Source organism: Dasypus novemcinctus, chromosome 3 (genome assembly GCF_030445035.2).
Source record: "Dasypus novemcinctus isolate mDasNov1 chromosome 3, mDasNov1.1.hap2, whole genome shotgun sequence".
Taxonomy (NCBI): Eukaryota; Metazoa; Chordata; class Mammalia; order Cingulata; family Dasypodidae; genus Dasypus; species Dasypus novemcinctus.
The window spans coordinates 174,302,436-174,323,335 of NC_080675.1; the positions used below are offsets into that span (position 1 = coordinate 174,302,436).

The following is a 20,900-nucleotide window of genomic DNA, read 5'->3' on the forward strand; positions in this document are numbered from 1 at the left end:
CCAGTGGAATCACTATCCTGAAGTTTGCATTTATAATTTCCTTCATTTTCTTAATAACTTTTATTACCTATTCCTAAAGAAAATATATAGTGTTGTTTTGCACTTTTAAAACTTTCTATAAATAGCTTTCTATAAATAGCCTACATTTTTGCATCTTACATTTTTGTTCAATATTATGTTAGATTCATTTTGTTGTTAAATGCAACTTTAATTCATTTCTTTTTGCTGCTGTGTAGTATTCCATTGTATGATACAACAAAATTTATTCATTTTCTCACTGGACATTTAGTTGTTTCCAATTTTTGACTTTAAAAAATGTTCTGTATATTGCTTTTTTATATAATAAACTTTATTTTTAAAGAGGTTTTAGACTACAGGAAAGCCACATCGGAAGTACAAGGGACTGCCCTACACCGCCTTCTGCCTCCCACCTCCTTTCCCACATCTGCCGCAATTGATGATCAGATACTGAAGCATGGCCACCAGCCAAGGTCCACGGCTTACATCGTGGTCTATACTTAACTCCAATGCCCCAAAAATGCCCCATGTCCCACCCATTATTCCCTCCTCCTCCCCTCAGAATCCCCGGCAACCATCATCTTTCTATCAGTGTTACGCGTTCTTCTGCTGTATGTTGTATTGTACATTTGTCTCTCCAAGGTCGATCCTAAAGCTAGGAGTGGAATTTCTGGGTTTAATGAATGGTATGCTCATCTTCAACTTCACTGGCTATTGCCAAATGATTATGCAAAGTGGCAGCACAGATCACAGTCTAACCATCAACCTAAGAGTCCACATTGTACCACATTTTCCCCAATATTTGATACTGTCAGGCTTTTTCACTTTTGCCACTGCAGTGGTTGTGAAATGGTATCTTTTTGAACTTTTAATTTGTACTTTAAAAAAAAAAAGATTTGTTTTATTTATTTCTCCCCATCCCCTCATTGTTTTTCATTTGCTGTGTCTGTTCATCTTCCTTGTTCCTTTAGGAGGCACTGGGAGCTGAACCTGGGACCACTGATGTGGGAGGGAGGTGCTAATCACTTAGGTGCTAGCCACCTCCGCTCCCTGCTTTGTTGTGTCTCTCGTTATATTTTTCCTTCCCATGTCTCTTGTTGCATCATCTTGTTGTGTCAGCTAGCCATACCTGCCCATCACATCAGCTCGCTGTCTTCTTTAGGAGGCACCAGGAAACTCTGCTCCCTGCTTTGTTGTGTCCCTCATTATGATTTTTCTTTGTGTCTCTTGTTGTGTCAGCTTTCCATGCCTGACCATTGCACCAGCTCGCTGTCTTCTTTAGGAGGCACCAGGATCTGAACCAGGGACCTCCCATGTGGTAGGCGGGAGCCCATTCGCCTGAGTCACATCCACGTCACCTGTACTTCTTGATTACTCGTGTATCCATCTTTTCACATTCTTGGATTTGGGTTCCACTTTTGTGAATTGCGCGTTCATATCTTTTGCCTGTTTTCTGTGAGTTTGTCATTTTATTTATTTGTAGGTATCATTTATATATTCTGAATACTAATACTTTGTTGGTTATGTATCTTTTCTAGGTTTGAGGCCTGTATTTTTACCTTTTATGTCCTTTCGTTGAACAAAATATTTATTTTAGTTTTAGGGTAGTTACTCCATAGAAAGTAAATTCCTAGAGAGCAGGAGTTTTGAATTCTTTTGTCTATGGATGTGTCCTAAGTGCCTAGAGCAGCATAAGGTAGATGCTCCAAAATATTTGTTGAATGAATGAATGCATGAATGAACGGGTGGATATTTATCCATCTTGTCTTTTTCATTTGCCTTTTTCTTCCTGCATGCTTCTTTTTAAAGAACTCCCTTCTTACCTTGATGCCACACAGAGCTCCTCTTACATTTTTTTCTAAATGTTTAACCTCATTTATTTTTTTGCCCAAGGAAAAACGATTTTATATCCTGTGTGGCGGAGCGAAGAGGGAATGAATGAGTTTTCCAGAAGGCACTTACCGTGCTATTAGCTTTCTTTACCTCAAGAACCTCAGTTTCTTTCCTCCTCACTTCAAAAGGGGGTTGATGTTAGCTACCTGGCAGCGCTGACGTGACATTAAGTTAGACAAGGTGTGCCACGGCAGAGGGCCGTTTGATAGTTGTGGAAGTGTCTTCCTCCTCTTTTATCTCCCCTCAGCCCAGCAAAGGGGAGTCAGGAACATGAAGCTGCCTTCCCCTGAGCCTTCCCCTCGCCTGTGGAGAAACGCGGCCATGGTCTCCTTCCAGCCTCTTTCTGGCAGGAGCTTGGGCTGCCGCCTCCCTCCTCCCGCTCGGGCCTCAGCCCCCCAGCCCGGGCTCCTGCCCTCAGCCAAGCAGCAGGCGCCTCTTTTTTACAACCTGTCACAGGCCTCTGAGTGGATGCAGGCAGGCCTTGGAGCAGCTTCTCCGCTTCTTCTGAGCACTTAGAGACGCTTCTCACCAGAGCAGAACTGTCTGACACAGGGACTGAGCCTGGTTTCCTCATAAGGCAGTTCTGGGAGGCGCTCGTATTTCAGTCGCTCCTAAACACAACCGTTCCTACCATCAGTTCTTTGCTCCTCGGCTTGCTAGGGGAGGAGACCAACACGGTTGTCGAGGGCAGCTGTAGGGAAGTACAAGCAAGGGACGGGGTCACACGGTTCGCCTTACGGTTGGGTCGTGGCTGTGAACACTGGAAGATGCGGAAGAAATCTTGTGTCTTACTTAGGCTGGTCGGGACATTTGCGTTTTTGTTCAAGAGCCCACGGGTTTAGTTGTTCGGCTTCGGTGTGGGATTGGAATGTGGGAGCTTTCTGTGGCGACTTCCGGGGATGGTCAGGACTTGCACCCCTCGCCCTGGTGTGGGGTCGGTTCTCATCAGTGCCGGAACTGTGGGGGGCGGGCCCCGTCCTAGGCATGGCGCCTGCGGTGCCACGAGGTCGCCATCCGTCTTTCTCTAAAACCCCTTTAGGCATCATCTGCTTGGTTTTGGACCCAAGATTGTGTCTTGGTGATTAAAGAGTGTTGGAAAAATCCTGTCTTAGCTGGGGTTCCTTCTCAGGACTGCAGGCCAAGTAAGAACTGTTCCAGGAGCCTCTGTCCTAGGGCTGTCCAGTAGAAATGTGATGCAAGCCACGCAGGAAACTTGAAAGTGTTCTAGTCACTGCATTAAAATACAGTGAAATAAATAGGCAGAATTAATTTTAATAATACATTTTATTCAATATCCAAAATATTAGAATTTCAACGAGTAATCAATATAAAAATTCTTAGTGCGTCTTTTAATTCAGGTGTGCTTTTTTTATACCTCGAGCTCTCCTCAGCTCTGGCTAATCACATATTCAGAGCAATAGCCATATGTTTTAGTTTGCTGAAGCTACTCAAAGCAGATACCAGAAAATGGGTTGGCTTTTAACAGTGGGAATTTATTGGCTTACAAGCTTACGGTTGTGAGGCTGAGAAAAATCTCCAAATCCAGGTGTCATCACGGCGATGCTTTTTTCCTGAAGAAACCCAGAAACCCTGATTCTGGGTTCCTCTGCCACATGGCAAGACACATGGTGGCGTCTGCTGGCCTCAGCCTTCTCTTCTGGTTTCACTGCTTTCAGCTTCTTGCTTTTGTGGTTTCTCTTTGTCTGGATTTCATTCTTTTATAAAGGACTCCAGTAAGAGGATTAAGACCCACCCTGAATGCCATGGGTCACAACTCAAGATCCTACTCACCAAAAAAGATCCCCCTTTCAATGGGTGCACACCCACAGGGATGGATCATTTTAGGAACACACTTCTCAGGGGTGCATTCAGCTCCAAACCATCACGCCACACGAGGCTGGAGGCTCTTGTATTGGACAGCAAAGCTCTAGAGGCCTACTTAGGAAGAGTGAGACCTTCCTCTTTCCATTACGTCAACTACACTTGGCTGAATTCCTTTTTTCTCTTCTCTTTGCAGGGAGATAACAAATTTGGAGCTTCATCTTTACATAGGCTGGAGAAGGCTAAGCTCTATCTCTTCCCATTATAATCCAGATCAATAAGCTATTTATGACTGAAATGAGTTCAGGAAAGTTCATCTTTATATTTAAATAATTTTGAAAATCATTTTGGCATATCCCTCATTATCAGTTTTTAAATTGGGAGGTTATGTCACCATATAATCTTCATATTTTAAAATTTATAAAATTTGGTCCCTACAGATACTAATAATATCTTTAGAATATAAAATCCCTGAGAGTAGAACTCTGCTTGCTTCCTTTACCACCACGTCCCTACTGCCTGTCACTTGACCTGGCGTGTGACTGGGGCTTAAGAAGCACTGAATGAGTGAATGGATGAATGCGTGAAAGAGAATGAACCCAATTGTGTTTTATATCCCCGGTGCTCTATTTGTATTGTAGTTTTAGTGGTTGGAGATTTTAAGACTGGATTTGTGCTGAGATTTTATTTTGGATATGGAAGTTTTTTATAACTTTTAAAAGTTAGGCTTGCAATTTGTTCTTTATTTAGATTTAAACATCTAAAAGTCTCATTTGCTAAAATGGATTATGAACCTGACCCTGCCAACAGTGGAGAGTAAATTTTTTTGTCAAATCTTTGACAATTTGAAAAATATTTAACCTTTTTTATTATTAGAGATATTCTTAAGTTTATTGGCCATTTCATTGCCTAGTCATGTCTTTTGCCCAGTTTTCTATTAATCTGTTCCTCATTTTACTGATTCATATTTTATACATTGAAAATAATAAGCCTCTGTCTGTTATGCATGGCAAAAATGTTTTTATATTTGATTATTCACTTTTTAATTTTATTTTAAAAATGTGTCTATTGTGCTAAAATATAGATCCTATAAAATTTGCCATTTTAATATTTTTATTTATTTATTTTTTTAATTGATTTTGTAAAAATATTACATTAAAAAATATGAGGTCCCATTCAACCCTACCAATTTAATCATTTTTAAATGTGCAATTCAGTGGTATTAATTACATTAACAATGTTGTTCAACCATTACCTCTATTTTCAGATTTCTTTGTCACTTCAAATAGAAACTATGTGCTCATTAAGCAGTAGCTCCCCAGTCTTCCCTCCCACAGCTCCTAGTAACCTCTAATCTAATGTCTTTCTCTATGAATTTGTCTATTCTACATATTGAAAGTTTAGCTTTGATATCAAATCTATAAATGCTCATGTGGTTTCTGCCATTGTGTTTGGCTTCTAAAGACTTTCCCCACCCCAAGGGCTGATATGTATGAGAAGATATTCCATGGAGCTGGCATATTGGAATCATTTGGAGGTCATTTAATCCTATCACAATGGCCAATTGGAAGGATTCGTTGCTGCCTTCCTCTCTAACTCTGCTTCTACAGCTAAAGCCCCTCTGGCAAAAGTTGCTGCTGACCTGGGGAGAAGCGTAGGGCTCTACCAGGTCCTAATGCAGACTGAAGGTAGTGCAGAGCTTTTATCTCTCCAGGAGAGAGACCAGGGAATTAGGGCAGATTTGACAGGGCCTATTAATTAGCCAGATGGTTCTCCGAGGGCCATTGCTGGGATGGTAACTGCTCTGATCCAGCAGGTGGACCTGAGTGCAATGTGCTTCCAAAGGTGTGTAAAGGCAGCACACTTAGGCAGCCTCTGCAGCCAGAGAGGAATAATAAACAGCACAACAAGATCAGACAGCTGCTCCTGAAGTGGAGCTGCTACAGGAGACAGAAGTAAACTGGAGCAACCATAAACTGAGAGTACTGAAGGAGGTTCCATATCCTAACAACATGAGAGATTCAAGCTAAAGAAATTCAGTGGGCGAATAGAAGAATATCCAGTATATACCCAGGAGGGTGTATCATTTAATACAGGGGCAAAACCACCAAGTGTAAATCAAGAGGGAAAAACTAAGAGACTTGAAGGACAGATATAGGAAGCTTATTATGCAAACAATAGAAATGGCAGAAGGAGAAAAGGAAATGGATGGAGAAGAGACAATAATGAAACAGCTCTTAGTAGGGGTGTCCTTAACCTGAAGAAGACTTGAGTCTGAAAGCAAATACTGTGAAATCGTTCAACTTTTTATACAGTGGGGATTTATTTGCTCATAGTTAGAGTCTAGAAAAATGTCTAAATCAAGGCATCATCAAGGTGATGTATTTTTCCTGAAGACTGACTACTGGTGAACCTGGGCTCATCTGCCACAAGGCAAGGCATATGGTGGCCTCTCCACGATATTCCCTTCTCTTCCAGGTTTGGTTGATTTCAGCTTCTGTCCGATCCCTCTGCAGCTGTCTCTCTATTTTTGTCTGAATTTCTTTCTCTTTTAAAGGACTCCACTAATAGGATTAATACCCATCCTAAATGAGGTGGGTCACACCTTAACAAAAGTAACCTCATCGAGAGGTCCTATTGATAATGGATTCACAGGAATGGGTTAACTATAAGAATATATTTTTCTGGGGTGCATACAGTTTCACACCCGCACACTTCACCCTCTGGACCTGCAAAAGACATGGTCTTTCTTTGTGCAACATACATGCATTCCTTCACACTATCCCCAAAGCCTTGAGTCATTTCAGATACAATGCTTAGCATAAAGTTGCATCAAAATAGATATGGTTGTGGTCTGCCCTGGGGCACAATTCCCTCTGTCTGTGGACCTGTGAACCTGGAGAAGGAGTTATCTGATTCCACCATAAAAGAGAGGGACAGGCATAGGATAAACCTTCCCATTCCCATGGAGAGAAATTGGAAGGAAAACAGGGGTCACAGGTCCTGAACAATTCTGAAACCCTGCAGGGTATACTCTATTAGATTCCAAGGTCTGAGAGTCATCTATGGAATGATGTTGTGTCCTTTGGGCCTGATGGACCTCAGTCTGAACCCTTCCAAGAGCCTGTGCAGTTGCCATGCTCTCCCCAATCACTGCGGAGAAGGCTCGGCTCTTTCCAAGTACCTAGATAGCAGCCGGGCTCTTCTGGAACACCCGGGCACATGTCCTGACCTTGTCCAGCATCTCCAATGAGAGCAGGTGTCCAGTGTCTCAGCTTATCTGGTTTATGAATGTGACTTTCCGTGTATCCAGTACTGTAAGTAAAACTGATCCTATGTTTGTTCAGTACTTAAAACTCAGTGACATTTTCATGTCAAACAAATATGGAATGGTATGATGACATTTTAAACACTCAAAATCCCTTATAATTTCATATGCCATTAAGAAATTAAAACTATACTATGAAATATATAAACTGAAACTGTGTCACACCCAACACCCCACTTGGATCAGAGAATGATGGTTTGTATTGATTCCTTTTTTAAAAAAATAAAAGTTAGCATGTCTTTAACTCTGTCTTCTGGTAAGTCCTCTGTGGTTTTGTTGCCACTGTTTTTCCAGAAGTTGATGCCAGCATCTTGATATCATAAAAAACATCACCTTTTGCTTTTAAGACATCCTTAATATTTTACGTATACATTTTTTGGTAGTTTATGGGAATGACAGTGTATCATTTTATGGAGAAACGACATCCAGTCTGTATCACTGTCTTCCCATCTCCTTGCTTGTGTGAGAATTCGCAAAGACTCGAGCATCTAAACAACACATTTGGCAGTTCTGCTAACATGTTAGCACTGAAGACTTCCTGCCCTGCTAAGCTTAGAAAAACAAACCCTCTCATGATGAATATAAATGTTTTTCGGAGAATGTGCAAACAGCACATTTCTGTCTTTTTCTTCTCCTGGAAGCCTGCATGATTTCAGCCACACAGACGAGCTGTTTCCTGAAAGAAATGAAGCTGGAGGGGTGAGAAATTCCTTGAATAAACATGCATATGTCCCTGACTTGTTTCTGGACTTTGTCAGGTTGGGTGGTGTCTCATGGCCAAATTGGGGAAGAGCTGGTTACACTTTTTTTCTTCTTCTCTTTTTGCTACTGAATTAATACGAAGTCACGCAAGAGGGCTAACTGCAGATTTGCCCATACGCAGTAGCGGGTCCTGCGGTCGGTGACAGAGGACACCTGCCTGCAGTGTCAATCAGTGTTCTCTGCCGCTGGGCTGCCCTCGTGTTGGGAGAGTGTGGGGGAGGCCGGGCGGACTCACCAGCCTGACCCTGGCCGCGTGGCAGACGCCACCGTTTGCCCAGGAGGGCAGGAGGTGCGAGGGACATGGGGAGAACCAGGGTGGAGAGCTGGGGCCCGGCCAGGCTGGAGCTGGTGGCGGGGAGGAGCTCGACTCAGGTAGCGGGTCACTTCGCTGCTGTAGGTGGAGGAGGCAGCCGTGCCGTCGCAGCCAGGTGCCTCGAGAGTGCGGGGGTTTTGAAGCCCCCAAGAAAAATGGCAGGGTCCAACTTGTTTTTAAAAATCCAGAAAAATCTGGATTCCCTAACAACCCTCCTTATTCTGGCCTTCCTGGACCACTCTACTGAAAACTGAAATTACTTCCAGTCTCTGTTTCCCTTATGACATAGTATCATATATTTATTTGCCCATTAGGTCACGTTCTCATTTCCCTAAATTATGCTTCCTGGGAAAAGTGACCCTCATCTGCTTTGTTGACTGCTGAATTCTCAGTATCCGAAAAAGTGCCCGGCGCATAGTAGGTGGTCAGTGAATGTGTGCTGGCTGACTGAATGTACCCTATGAACCTCAAGAATTGCTGGGCGCTCCGTGCTTTTGGGATGCCCCCTCTCCACCACTTGGCTCACATAAAATACTTATTTGCATTTAATGAAAAAGGCAGAGAGATAGTCGTGAGTGTTAGTGGTAAAGAGGCTGTGGGAAAATGCATCTTTCACTCTAGGATCAAAGTGCAGATTCCAGTGCCCAGATTGGGCCCTGAGAGAGCATTTTCCTTCCTAAACACTGAATTCCTGTCAGGAAGTGGAAATGATGCCCGGGAGAGAGTTACCAAGCTCCACCAGCACTCGCCTCGCTCCTCCCCGAGCTGTGTCTGGGTGGTTCTCACACACAGCACCTCCTCCCACCAGCAGAGCTCCTCCCACCCCTCGAGTCCACGGTTGTTGGCTTCTCTGCCCAGGGGTATGCTGGGAACAGGTCCATCCCTCGCCGGGCGGGAGGGGAGGCTGTGTGAGAAGAGGGTGGGCTGAGGATTTTACCGTTTATCGAGATCTGAGGTGAAACCTCGCTTTTTTCCTTTCCTAATAGAGCTCGCTCATGGGATATTCTTTTCGTTTTTTCCTGAGGTATTTTAAGGTAGTTATTTCCATGTGACATTTTGCTAATTGCGGCTATTTCCAATGGGTCAGCTTACCTCATTACTTCTTGAGAAATGGACTCTTCAAAAAAAAAAAAAAATTGAGGGAGGGGGCAGGCTGCAGGGAAAGAGGATCTGTATTGTGTATCCTGGCAGGGAAAGGCTTTCTTTCCTCTCTCCCTTCAGAGTAATAGTCGAGTTTTTGAATAACCCCTTGTGAAATGCCAGTGTGCTGCTCAGCCAGCGCAGTTGGGTCTTTTCTGTGGGGAGAGAAGAGTCAGGCCTCGGCCATGCAGAGCTCGGTGCTGGTGGAGGTGCAGCCTGGGTCCGTTTTTCTAGGAAAGAAAGCTCATTACTGCGTGTCAGAGCCCACGGTTGAGCACCAAAGAAGGTTCAGAGATGTAGGAAAGTATTTTGGCTACATTTTCAGGCCTTCTCCTTTCAGGGAACTAAAGGGTGGAATCTGTTCCAGGAAGATCTTTCAACAGATTACTCCTGGCCCTGCTTGCTGGAGCTGATTAAAGATGTGTGTGTGTGTGAGAGAGAGAGAGAAAGAGAGAGAGAGAGGGAGAGAGGGAGAGAGGGAGAAAGGAAGACAGGGAGAGAGGGAGAGAGTAGGGAGAGAGGGAAATATGTGTTTCAGGTGGAGGAGTTGTGCTGTGAATGACGCTTGTTAGATCCAAATTCTGTTTTGCTAAAGAGAGTCTTAAATGCTGTATGTTTTAATTTGAGAAGAGACTCTCTTTATGTGAGCAGCTCATTCTGAAGGAAGTGCACACAACACACTCCCTACCTCACCGCTCTGAGAAGGATCAAGAAGGGTTTGCTCCTCCGATTCCTTTTGAAAAGTGACTCAGAGTGAAACTGAAGTTTGAAACTACATGGTATTTTGGCTGAAGGGTACTCAAATGTCTATTCAAAAAGTTAGGTCTTTCGCCCGAACAATATCAACAGCATATAATGGATGGTAAGTGGAGAAAAAATTTAATTCCGTAGAATTAATTTAAAAAACAAAGGCTCAAGGAAAAGTGAAAACTCATTTTCTCTCAGCCCACCTTTCCAACCCTGCCAAAGAAAATGTATTTTATGTTTAATCAGGAAGTTTTTGGACACCTTTGAAAGGTCTCAGAATGACGACATCCTCCTTGAAAAATCAAAATGGTCCAGAAAGTGTCTTTTTTAACCGAGGTTTTGGGTGCAGGAAACAGAATGCACATTGTGGTTTGGGGAAGAAAAAAGGGTGTTTGGTACTCTGCGTTTAAATACTATTGATTATCTTAATTTTCTCTCATGGGCCTTAAAAGGCTCAAACTGTAAAGGTCCCATGTGGCACCCAGGCCAGGGATATAATCTTTGCAAACTGCCCACTGGCCCAGAGCCTGGGGTCTGCGTGCTCGCCAGAGGCACACCTCCAGACTCAGGGGCTGGTACCATTTAAAGGGACCTTTCCCCCGTGGGAGTGGGCCCAACCTCCCGTCCCGCTGCTGAATGCTCCCCGGGCAGGGCTCGGCTGCTATTAAATGGATTGATCTTGTGCACTCATACTCCTAACAGAGGCTTTCCAAGGCCACCCCTGAGCCTGGTACCCCTGGGGAGAGCCCTGCAGCAGTGGCTCGGCTCTGCGCCTCCTGGGCCTTTGGACTTTGTTAAGATCTCTTGGAATCCCTGTTTTTCCATCTAGCCTCTTGCTTCTGTGCGTTGTCTGGGTCCCTGCCGATGTCAAGCACCCGACAAGGTATTTCGTATGTCCCTGGTGGTCAATGCGGAGACCTTGGGAGTCAGGAGACTGTAGACTTGGCCTTGTAGAGGGCGCAGGCCTCAGCTCTGCCCCGGGATGCAGATAGAGAGCGTGACGTTCAGCCTGGGGCTGACACGAAGCAAGAAGAGAAAGGCGGCTATATTGGTCGGCGGCGTCAGGATCCCAAGCAGTCTCGACGGGTTGGAATGATGGCCAAATCTACAGCGTGAGCGCGACAGGGAGCCCGGAGCGCCAGCTCGTGGCTTATGTGGCACGTGGGGAGGAGATTCTGAGGCCTTCCCTGACCACAATTCTGTGGAAATTCGTGGTGTGGCATTTGGCAGCATTTGAAAGGCCTGGAGAGAAGTGAGCCTCTTACTCTGTACCGCTCAGACCAAACCAGGAGAAATGTTTAAACGTACATGTCGAATTTCAATGGAAATCACAAGCACAGGACTGCTTGACTTTTGGGGGCACGGTGGATCCCCTTCTCCACAATAAGGATATCCACTCCCCCACCCATGTCTCTCTCCTCTCCTTGGCCAAAATGTACCCAGTCTTGATAGATACTCTCTACCCATTACAGGGAGAAGAACCCTGAAATCTCTTTGAATAGCCATCCATTTAGTTCCTCCAAGGCATGGCCTTCAGCTGGACAGGGAGGTGGAGATGCAGCTGTAGCCCCAGGTCTCAGATTCACAGCCCCTGGGGTAGCTGTCTGGATTCCTGCTGCCTTTGTCCCCAGCGGCTCAGCAGCTGTGGACAGTGGCTGGTGGGATGATGCGTTTTGGCAGCTTCTCCTGGGGAGCCTGGATCTGTGCCCTGGGAAGATGGCCCATTTCCTGGTCCAGCCTCCCTCCCCCTGCCGTCCATTCAACTCTTAATGCTTAGAGGTCCTGACCCCTTAGGTCACCCCATCCTGGGAGAAGCTGCATATCACTAAGTCTCCCTGACATTTGGGATGTCAAGTCCCATCTGGGTGAGAACGTCAAACATACATTCTTTGCTTGACATTTGGGATGTCAAGTCCCATCTGGGTGAGAACGTCAAACATACATTCTTTGCTTCCCGTGGGCGGTGTGATGTTTTCTGAAGCCACAAGTGAACTTAGCTGTTTCTCCCGAAGGAAAGCTCAGTTTCTGTAAGAATGCTCTCCATTCGGGGAGGGTGGGATAGGGAACAAAGGTGTCCTTTTGGCAGCTGCGAGTTTGTGTGTCCCTAGTTAAGTTACCTGACCTCCTGTGTCTTAGTTTCTTCGTTTGTAAAATGGTACCCACCTCACAGGGTCATTCTGAGGATACAATGAGACAGCTTTCCCCAGTCCCAGCTCACAGTAAATGTGCAATATGCACTTTTTTCCCCCTTTCCCATCTTTCTCTTTAAGGGGCCTCTGTGAGATCTACTCTTTGTGCCTGTTGGAGATGCTGCAGGGGAGATGCCTGCCCAGGGGTTGGGATTAGACTGTTCCTGCCTCGATCCCCCTGTATTCAGACTCTAGAACTCCAGCTGGTTTGTGTGTGGTGGCATGGGCGGTGAGGCCGTGGCAGGGGAAGGCATTTTGGCCCGGGTACCTCAATTGGAGAGCAATGGACCACGTTAGCAGTCCATAGACAGACCCCTGTTGTCTTGGAATATTCAAGTAGAGGCTGCAAAGCTTCTGGCAGGATTGCTGAGGGAAGAAGACAGGTAGGATTTGAGGCCCGAGAAGACCCCTCCCAGGGCTGGGCTCTCAGAACCACGCGATGCCACAGAACAGCTCAAGCCACAGACAAATAGGGCGGGGCTCTGTGACCTTGCTGCAGCCTCGCTAAGAGAAGGGAAGGACTCCAATCGCCCCAGGCTGTGGAATCCACTCCTGAGTGATTGAAAATGTACGCAAAGAGTTAGGACTTTGAGGAAAGAGGTGAAGGTGAAATCTTCATTGTCCGTCAGTGATGGGGAGTGCGATGTGGGTCTGGAGAGAATCCAGTCTAGCCCTGGACTCCTAGCTCTAAACTCCCACAAGGACAACTGTGCTGTGAGGAAGCAGGTGCTTCATTGCATGGCTCAAGCAATACAAGCCACCAGACATCCATTTCTCACCTTCCTGCACCTGGCCCGTGTTGGACACCTGCCGTGGGGCGTGCAGACATGATGGAGATGCTGTCAGCAGCTCAAGGAACTTCCTCCAAAATGCAGCAGCAAATGGAGCCTGGAATAGGATGTAAACTTCAGGAAGACATACATCATTTTACCCAGTCTGAATTTAAGCAGGGAAAAAAAAGCACCTTAGAGCAGAGGAAATCTTTGCAACAGTTTTTAATAATTAGAAACACGACTAACAAGTACTCTGATTACAAAGAAGTGTGGGGTGTTATCAAAGGAGACTCCAGAAGATTTTATCTACACCAGGCTTAGGAGAGTCCCACCTTGCTGCAGAAGGCAGCAGTTTGGGGGGCAGCATGTTCTTTCTGCAGTCGGGCACTTGCAGAGGGACCCAGGAAAGGGAGCCAGCTGTTGAATGGGGGAAGGGTGGGTGGTAGAGATGGATGGACCATCTTGGGGGAGGCTCCAAGTCAGGACTCAGTAAAGGAATTGGGCCTGATGTGGCTGTACATGGACTCAGTGCCCTCATCTTTACAGAGTCCAAACCCTCTTCTTTCAATGTGGATGCCATCTCTCTTGCCTTCTCATGGTCTCTATTCCTGCAGTTATATCTTCTGTCTTTTCCACTATTTATTCTAATCAAACATGTGCCAGTATCTCCTAACTTTAAAAAAACCACCTGCAACCCCATATTCCTCTCTAGCTATTGCCCAGTTCTCCCATGCATTCCTCCACTCATTATAATTGACCCTGGGAGTGACCTCCTTGTTGCCAGATCCAGTGGACTCTTCTCTGGTCTCATCCTAACAGTATTTGAGACAGCTGACTACTCTGTCCTTGACGCTGAATCCTTCCATGACGTTTTTCTTCTCTTCTACCCTAATTGCTAATCTCTATTGCTTGCTTCTCATCTTCTATGCACTTTCAGATATTAGAGTTATTGAAGGCTCCAGGCAAAGCAGTCTTCTCTTCTGGGCACTTTCTCAAGGAATGGATCCTTGCCTCTACATTATGTACATGTGTATGTTTGGATATATGTATGAAGATGTAAATGATGTCTTCCAAATCTCTAGCTCCAGCCTCACATCTCTCTTCTGAGCTCCCAACTTGCATGTTGAACAGCTGACTCAAGCTTTGCACTTGGATGTCTTATTGACATCTCACTGAGCAAGACTCAAACAGAACTATTGGCTCCTCTCTCCCAACAAATCTATTCCTGCCTTAGGGCTATCCTTCTATATCATTTCTCTCTAGCTGATTGCTCAAGCAAAATACCCAGCAGTCATCTTTGATTCCTTCCTTTTTCTTACTGGTTCTACCTCTAATCCATCCACTTCTCTCCTTCTCCATTGCCATGATTCTAGTTTAAGCAACCATCCCTGTTCATCTGGTTTAGTGCAACAGCTGGTCTTTATGATTCCATTTTTACACCCTTCTAATCCATTCCCTGCAAAGAAGTCAGTAATATTTAAGACATATCTGTGGCTCCAGCCCCTTTCCATGGCCCACAAGCTTTGAATGTCTTGACTCTGAGCTCCTTTCTTTCTTCAAATCCACCTACCTCCTTCCCACTTGACTTTCTCTTCTTTGGGCCAGGAGTGCTTATCCTTGGCTCTTTGCATGACTGGGTCCTTCTTGCCTTTAGGTATCAGCTTAAAACTTACTTTCCCAGGGATGCCTTTGCTAATTATTTTTATCTAAATTTGAACAAGAGACTATAGGAGATTTTTATTTTCGTTGGTGCTCATGTGTATTTTCTGAAGTTTCTCCAAGGGACTTGCATTTCTGTTGTATCATGGAAGAAAAGTTTGTTTCTCACCACTTCCCTAAAAAAAAAAAAAGGAAAAGAAAAAAAATCCTAGAAATAATGGATTTAGAACGTCAAGACTTAGGCAAGTTAACTACACTGTGGCTGAATTGCTGGAAGGTGGGGGGTAGGAAAATGTGGGTGTCAGGGAACACAGCATATGCCAGTTTGGGAGCAACTCAGGTGATGGCCTGACCTGAGCCCACCAGGGTATCCAGTCCAGACGCCTCACTGGAGCCTGGCCAAGAGAGGGCACTTTCCTTTTCTTTTCTCGGGGTAGCCTTCGGTGGGTGAATTCTGTTGGAAGGGCCCTTCTCAGAGTGTGCCTCTTAGGGCGTCTTTTCAGGGGCCTTGTTGTGACCAAGTGATTTTGCCTTTCAGACCAGAGCAGAGAAGTCTCCTGGGGCATACTTCCTTCCTGAGTTTGCACTCTCCCCCCAGGGAAGTTTTCTTGAAGATACAACAGGGGAGCAGTTTCTCACTTACCGCTATGATGACCAGGTAAGACCCTACCATTGGCTTTGCTGTTTGCCAGTGCACAGGAAGCAGTTTCTCAAAGATGCTTCAAAATAATTATATGTTCCCCTTGGCATGATCTAGCGCAGTAGACCTTTTACGCTCTCTGAGGATCCCAAGACCTTTGGGTTGCCCATGCGTGCATAGAGCACCCCGTGTAATCTGTGTTCTTGCTCTAGCTGGAGCATTTGCTTAAGAGTAACATTTTCTTATTTCCATCAGAAATATATGATGGGGAAGTTCATTTAGTTATCATCAAATGCATTGTTCATTATTCAGTTATTATTCAATCCAGTTTTCTGATTAAGCATCCTTTTCTTTGCCTATTAAGCTTTTCTTCACTTTGGTCACTTGCACTGATAGTACATGTTTTCCCAAACTCGTTTTCCAAAAAGGAGCCATGCATGCATAGTGGTGTGTGCGTGTGTGTGCGTGTGTGTTTACATTTCATGAGGACTATCAAGAGGATGAGGCCATGCTTTACTGAGATGCTCAGAAGCTCAGTAAAGAGGAACCGTGATTCCCTCCTGCTCTCAAGTCACGTTGAAGAGTGTACCTATCTTTGAAGTACTCACAGTTCACAGAAACAGAGAATATACCATTTGCCAAATGCAGAAAGTTCTATCTGATAGAGCCTGAATCCATGAAACAGTAGAGCAAACTGGGCTGGGATTTCAGATGATGTGGGATCTGGGCGGATACTGGGACACCTTGGCAACTCCAGGGCCTGAGAGAGGGTGAAGCACTTAGCAAGATGATCTTCTCGGGGAACAAGACAGGGTGGAGTGAGGTGGCCAGCAAATTCTGGTTTGGTTTAGACGGGGCCTATGTAGGAGTTGAAAGACGTTACTCTGTAGGAGAAGCTCTGGGAAATGCAACCTGCCAAGGAGGGGTAGCGCTAGGATGTGACTTTGAGGAGTGGGACCCAGCCCTGGGCCTGGCTGTGCTGGGCAGGATGCAGAGATGAGGCCGTGAGGAGGAGTCCAGCCTTGCCCAGCAGAGCAGGCTGGTTGCGTGGAGAACAGAGCTCAGGGGGAGGGGAGGGAAGTCTGCTGCCCTGTGCTCTATATTCCAGGTCCTCTTGATCCTTGAGGTTATTGACAGATGACCTGCGCTTGGTAGGTTTAGCCCTGGAGCTGGGGTTGAGCGAGGGGCACGGGCTGTGAACCAGCAGACCCTGATGCGTGTGTGGGAGGGAAGCGCACAGGTCGGCAGGGGTGGGATGCGATCACGTTTTTAGTGGAAAATCTCAATATTTAATCCTTTTTTTTTTCAAGTTAAGAAAAGTGAGTACATACATAGCTATTGTGGGGAAAGGGGATGAGGTGGGGGGTAATTTTATATCACATTAGGGAGCCCCGTTAATGCTTTTGAAAGGCATTCGGCCTTAGGTGCTAAGAGGGCCGAAAACATCAAGTCACCTTCTGCCTTTCTCCCAGACGGATTTTTAGAGGCCTGTAGTTTACGGCTCTTATTAACCTAGATGTCAACGATCCAAAAGGTTTGTGTTTGAGAACTTCAGAGAAACTAATTGAGAAGACAGCAAAGGATAAAAGAAGGTGTCTGGAAAGTCGTGAGCTACGTATTTTATAATTAAAGAGTGGCATTACCTTCCCCAATTTCTGCAGATAACACTGTATTGAATATAATAACAAGTTAAAGCAAGAAAAGGAGGAAAAGAAGCCCTCCATTCCTTCCCCCCTTTAGTCTTTTCAAAAGGTCTAAAGCAGATCTTAAAAGTGTATGGCATGCGGTGGAAATTTTGTCCTGGGATGAGGTGTTCCCCAGTGACTAGCATATGAAAACACTCTGTGCTGCTCTCTCTGCACATTTCTTTTGAGGGAAAGGAATAAGGTCAAACTGTAACAAGCCAGTAATAGCAGCTACCCTTCTCTACTAAAGGCAAAGAAAACAGGCCCTTGTACCAAACTAGGCATGTCTCAAGCAGACCTCAAGAAATGGCATCAGCTAGAGGCTGCTAAACCATCACTCCAAGCCCTGATTCTCTTTCCCCTTAAGAGTGAAAGCGCAGACTTTATTCAGTGTTGGGAAGCTTCTCTGGAACTGGGGGAAATGATAGAACCAATCAAATATTGTCCGATTTGAAACCCCCTCCCCTTTCCCTGTAGCATTTCCAGCGCTTTGTTCCCCTTCAGTCAATGTTCTCCTTGCTAGAAGGAACCGCTGTTGTGACTTCTATCACCATCGATGAGTGTTGCCTGTTTTTATTTTTATTTTTGTATTTTATGTAAGTGGAATCTTAACAGCATGCACTTGTTTGTATCTGGTTTCTTTCACACATCCTCATGTCTGAGAGATTCAACCAAATTTTTCAACCCAACTTAATTTAAGATTTAATGTCTAGCAGTTGGTTGTGCACTCTGGAACAAATTGCGGCATTCGCATGGCCCGCTGCATTGTTTCTGCACAGAAATAACCAGGTTGTCCCTAAAATGTTTGCAGGTAGGCCCTGCAAAGTTTCTGTACCTGGGGAGGTGGAGGGAACATTTTCCAGGGTAGCCTTGGTGCACCCCAGCAGGGGCTGGCATTCCACAGCCACGTCAGTGCAGGCAGGGGCTGTGCGAGGGGCCCCTGGGGCCAGGTCTGTCCTGCCAGGTGGCTTGGGCACCTGCAGAGTCTGCAGCTGCAGGCCAGAAAGAGTCTGTCCTGCCGTCACAGCAGCCTCGAGCCAGAGCAACAAGTGCATCTGAGGCCGCAGCCTGCTTACTAAAGTTGCTGGGTAAGAAACGGCTTCATTAGGATTTTCTTACCTATAAAATACTAAAAATGGGAAGCAGGTGGACAGTACATAGATATTTGTTCCCTTGGACTAGCCCTGTAGGATTTTAAAACTATTTTATCCTGAGCATATTATCATGGGGGGACCTCTTCAAATGTCTCCTGGGTTAGGTGTCTGGAAAACTAATAATCCCGAGGCTTTTGTAGGCTGTGTTGAAGTAGATGCAGAAAAGGCACATTCTTGATTATACAGGGAGACGAAGGAGCTTCTAGGGAAGAAAGTAGTTCTAAAGCCAACTGGGTAACAATGCGGTTTGGTGCAATCAGGACTAGTCGGGCAACCCTTGACTTGCTTCTGCTAGTAATTAGCGTATAATTTAACAGTTATTTAACGAGTTTGTTTTCATTTGTTTTCAAAAACAAAGTGGCTGGATTTCATGATGTGCGCTCCTTCCCCTCTTAAATAGGCTATTTTTGAAACTACAAATAGAATAGTCCCACATTGCAGAGCATTTATTGGCTCATTCTGTTTATCCAGGCTGCCCTGTCAGCAATGCAGGCAATTACTGCTTAGAGCTTAATAGAATGTTACAGCTGGTACCTCAAATACCTCATTTTACAGGTCAAGGAAACAGAAATTCTGAAAGTTCAAATGACTTACTCAAGGACACTAGTTGGTTAGTGGAAAACAACAACAACAACAAAGACCATTATACTCCAAGTCTGAGGTCCTGATTACCACCCCCCAATAGCATAGTCCTCCCCAGCTGCTTCTCTCAGAAGAAACATCTAGAAAATTATCTCATTTTCTAAAAATCCTTATTCCACTGTTGTACACAACAGAGCTTTGAGGACCTTAGTAGACCAGGAGAATGAATATTAGTGGGTTGCTTTATTGACTCTGTCTCAGCTTCTTTAGGAATTTGAAATTAGCTGTGCAGTCACTACCATCCATAGGCATAGCATTCCTCCCAAGTTTTTTATATGAATCACAATTTTTTTCAGTCTGCGCTAAACATTTCAACTGAAATTAAAATGGCGCTGACTTCCCACTGGGTGAGCTTTAGAAAGAAAGTATGTTGGCTTTGGGTTGCATCAGTCATAGGAGTTAACCAAATGTACTCATTTAGGATAACAATCGGCCAAGGAGATTGCGGTTCAAAGAGTTCTTAGCCAGCCAGCCTTGGGGTGGATTCCTTTGTCATTCCTCATAGTGTTTTGGAGTTGGGCCCCATAGAGGACCTGTGCATGGGCTGGAGGCTGGTCAGTTCTGGGAAGCAGATTCTTAAGCCATCTGACCAAGGCGGTACTGGGGCCACTCAGTCACCCAGCCCAGGTCTCTGTTTCTGGGAGGGGAAGACAGGAGGACTTCCACCCTTAACCTTCCTTTCTAAAGAAGGTTCTAAAGCTTCCAACTTGAGGCTTCTTAAGTGCATTCACTGTGGGGACTGATTTAAATGTCTATGACTGGCTTAGTGTTTCTAAGTTAGAAGTTTTTTTTTTAAGTTGGAAAATCTCTGTATTGCACAAATTTTTAAAAAGATACTTTTTATTTTTTTTAAGAAAGAAACTTAGATTACATAAATGTTACACAAAAGGTATAGGGGATTCCCATATGCCCCACTCCCTCACCCTCCCACATTTTCCCACATCAGCAACATCCTTTATTAGTGTGGTACATTTGCCACAATTGATGAACACATATTGGGGCATTGCCACTAAGCGATGAGTATAGTTTACATTCTTTCTTACACGTTTGTGCAAGTTATTACATGAGATATAAAGGGCTGTATATAATTCAGATTGTCCTGAATTATCATTCAGGATAATTCCCAAGTCCCAAAAATGCCCCCAAATTATGCCTATTTTTCTCTCTCCCTCCTCTGAGAACCTCCAGTGGCCACTGCCTCCTCATCCATGATAAAAGTTCTTCCATTGCTAGGATCACAACAAGTCTACAGCAGAACAACTCTTAAGTCCACTCTCGTCCATTGTCCATTCCCCAATCCTGAGGATTCTATGGTGGTGATGCCCGCTCCATCTCTAGTTGAGAAAGGACTTTTATTTAAGTCTTTTTTGGCATTTGTTTGGCACAGGGAAATGTGGAAGATATGTCTTCACAAGGTTTAGTGGATCTGTACTTTGTTTCCTCCTAATCAGTGGCTGTGATGGGCTGGCTAACGGAGGTTAAGCTGTTGACCTTGAGCTCTCAGGACAGTGGAGATGATGATCACTTTGGAAAGATAAGCAGTAGATGATTGAGAAATTGGTACATTTTTCGACAATCCATGAACTGTCTTTATTTGTGTACATGTTGGTGTAATGTGGACTTTGCCACCTTGAGGCTACGAGGCACTGAAAGGCAGGGAAAAAACCCACAAAAACTCTTTCTATGCAGGATGAGGCTGTGGGTTCAGTAAATAGTGAGCTCTGACTTTCCTAAAATTAACCTAGGATAAATCCCTGTCATAAGCTTGCAAATATTTAGAAGAGAACGTCCTTGATTTGATGCTGAAGAGGTCCTTATAAGCCTATTTTTACCACCTCCTCCCCTGCATCCTGTAATCTTCCCTGTCCCTTGTAGATTCCACATAAAGAGCCCACTACCTAATTAGTACGTGTTTTGTCCCTTCCTGCCTGCATTTAAGTGGACTCAATATTTTCCCCATATTTAAAATACTTTTACCTGCGTTCTGGTTCGCTGTCACTTTCAGTGACCAGTTGATTTTCAAATTCTTTTTTTCTCCTGCTGCTTTATCCTACTCATTTTGACCCTTAAAACCTAACTTCTAGTACCTTCCCTGCCTCCTTAAACAGGCATCCTTTTCAAGGTTTTCAGCAACTT

The 20,900-nt window shown here is 44.9% G+C and overlaps 1 protein-coding gene across 2 annotated transcripts in view; it reads left to right on the top strand.

The window, feature by feature from the left end:
• Positions 1-20,900, top strand: part of ADAMTSL3 (ADAMTS like 3) — a 370,556-nt gene that overhangs the window by 39,320 nt on the left and 310,336 nt on the right. For both annotated transcript variants that reach the window (XM_004472087.3, XM_023582689.2), the window contains exon 3: positions 15,182-15,301. In XM_004472087.3, coding sequence (XP_004472144.2) covers positions 15,182-15,301 — 120 coding nt within the window. The remainder of the gene's footprint in view (positions 1-15,181; positions 15,302-20,900) is intronic.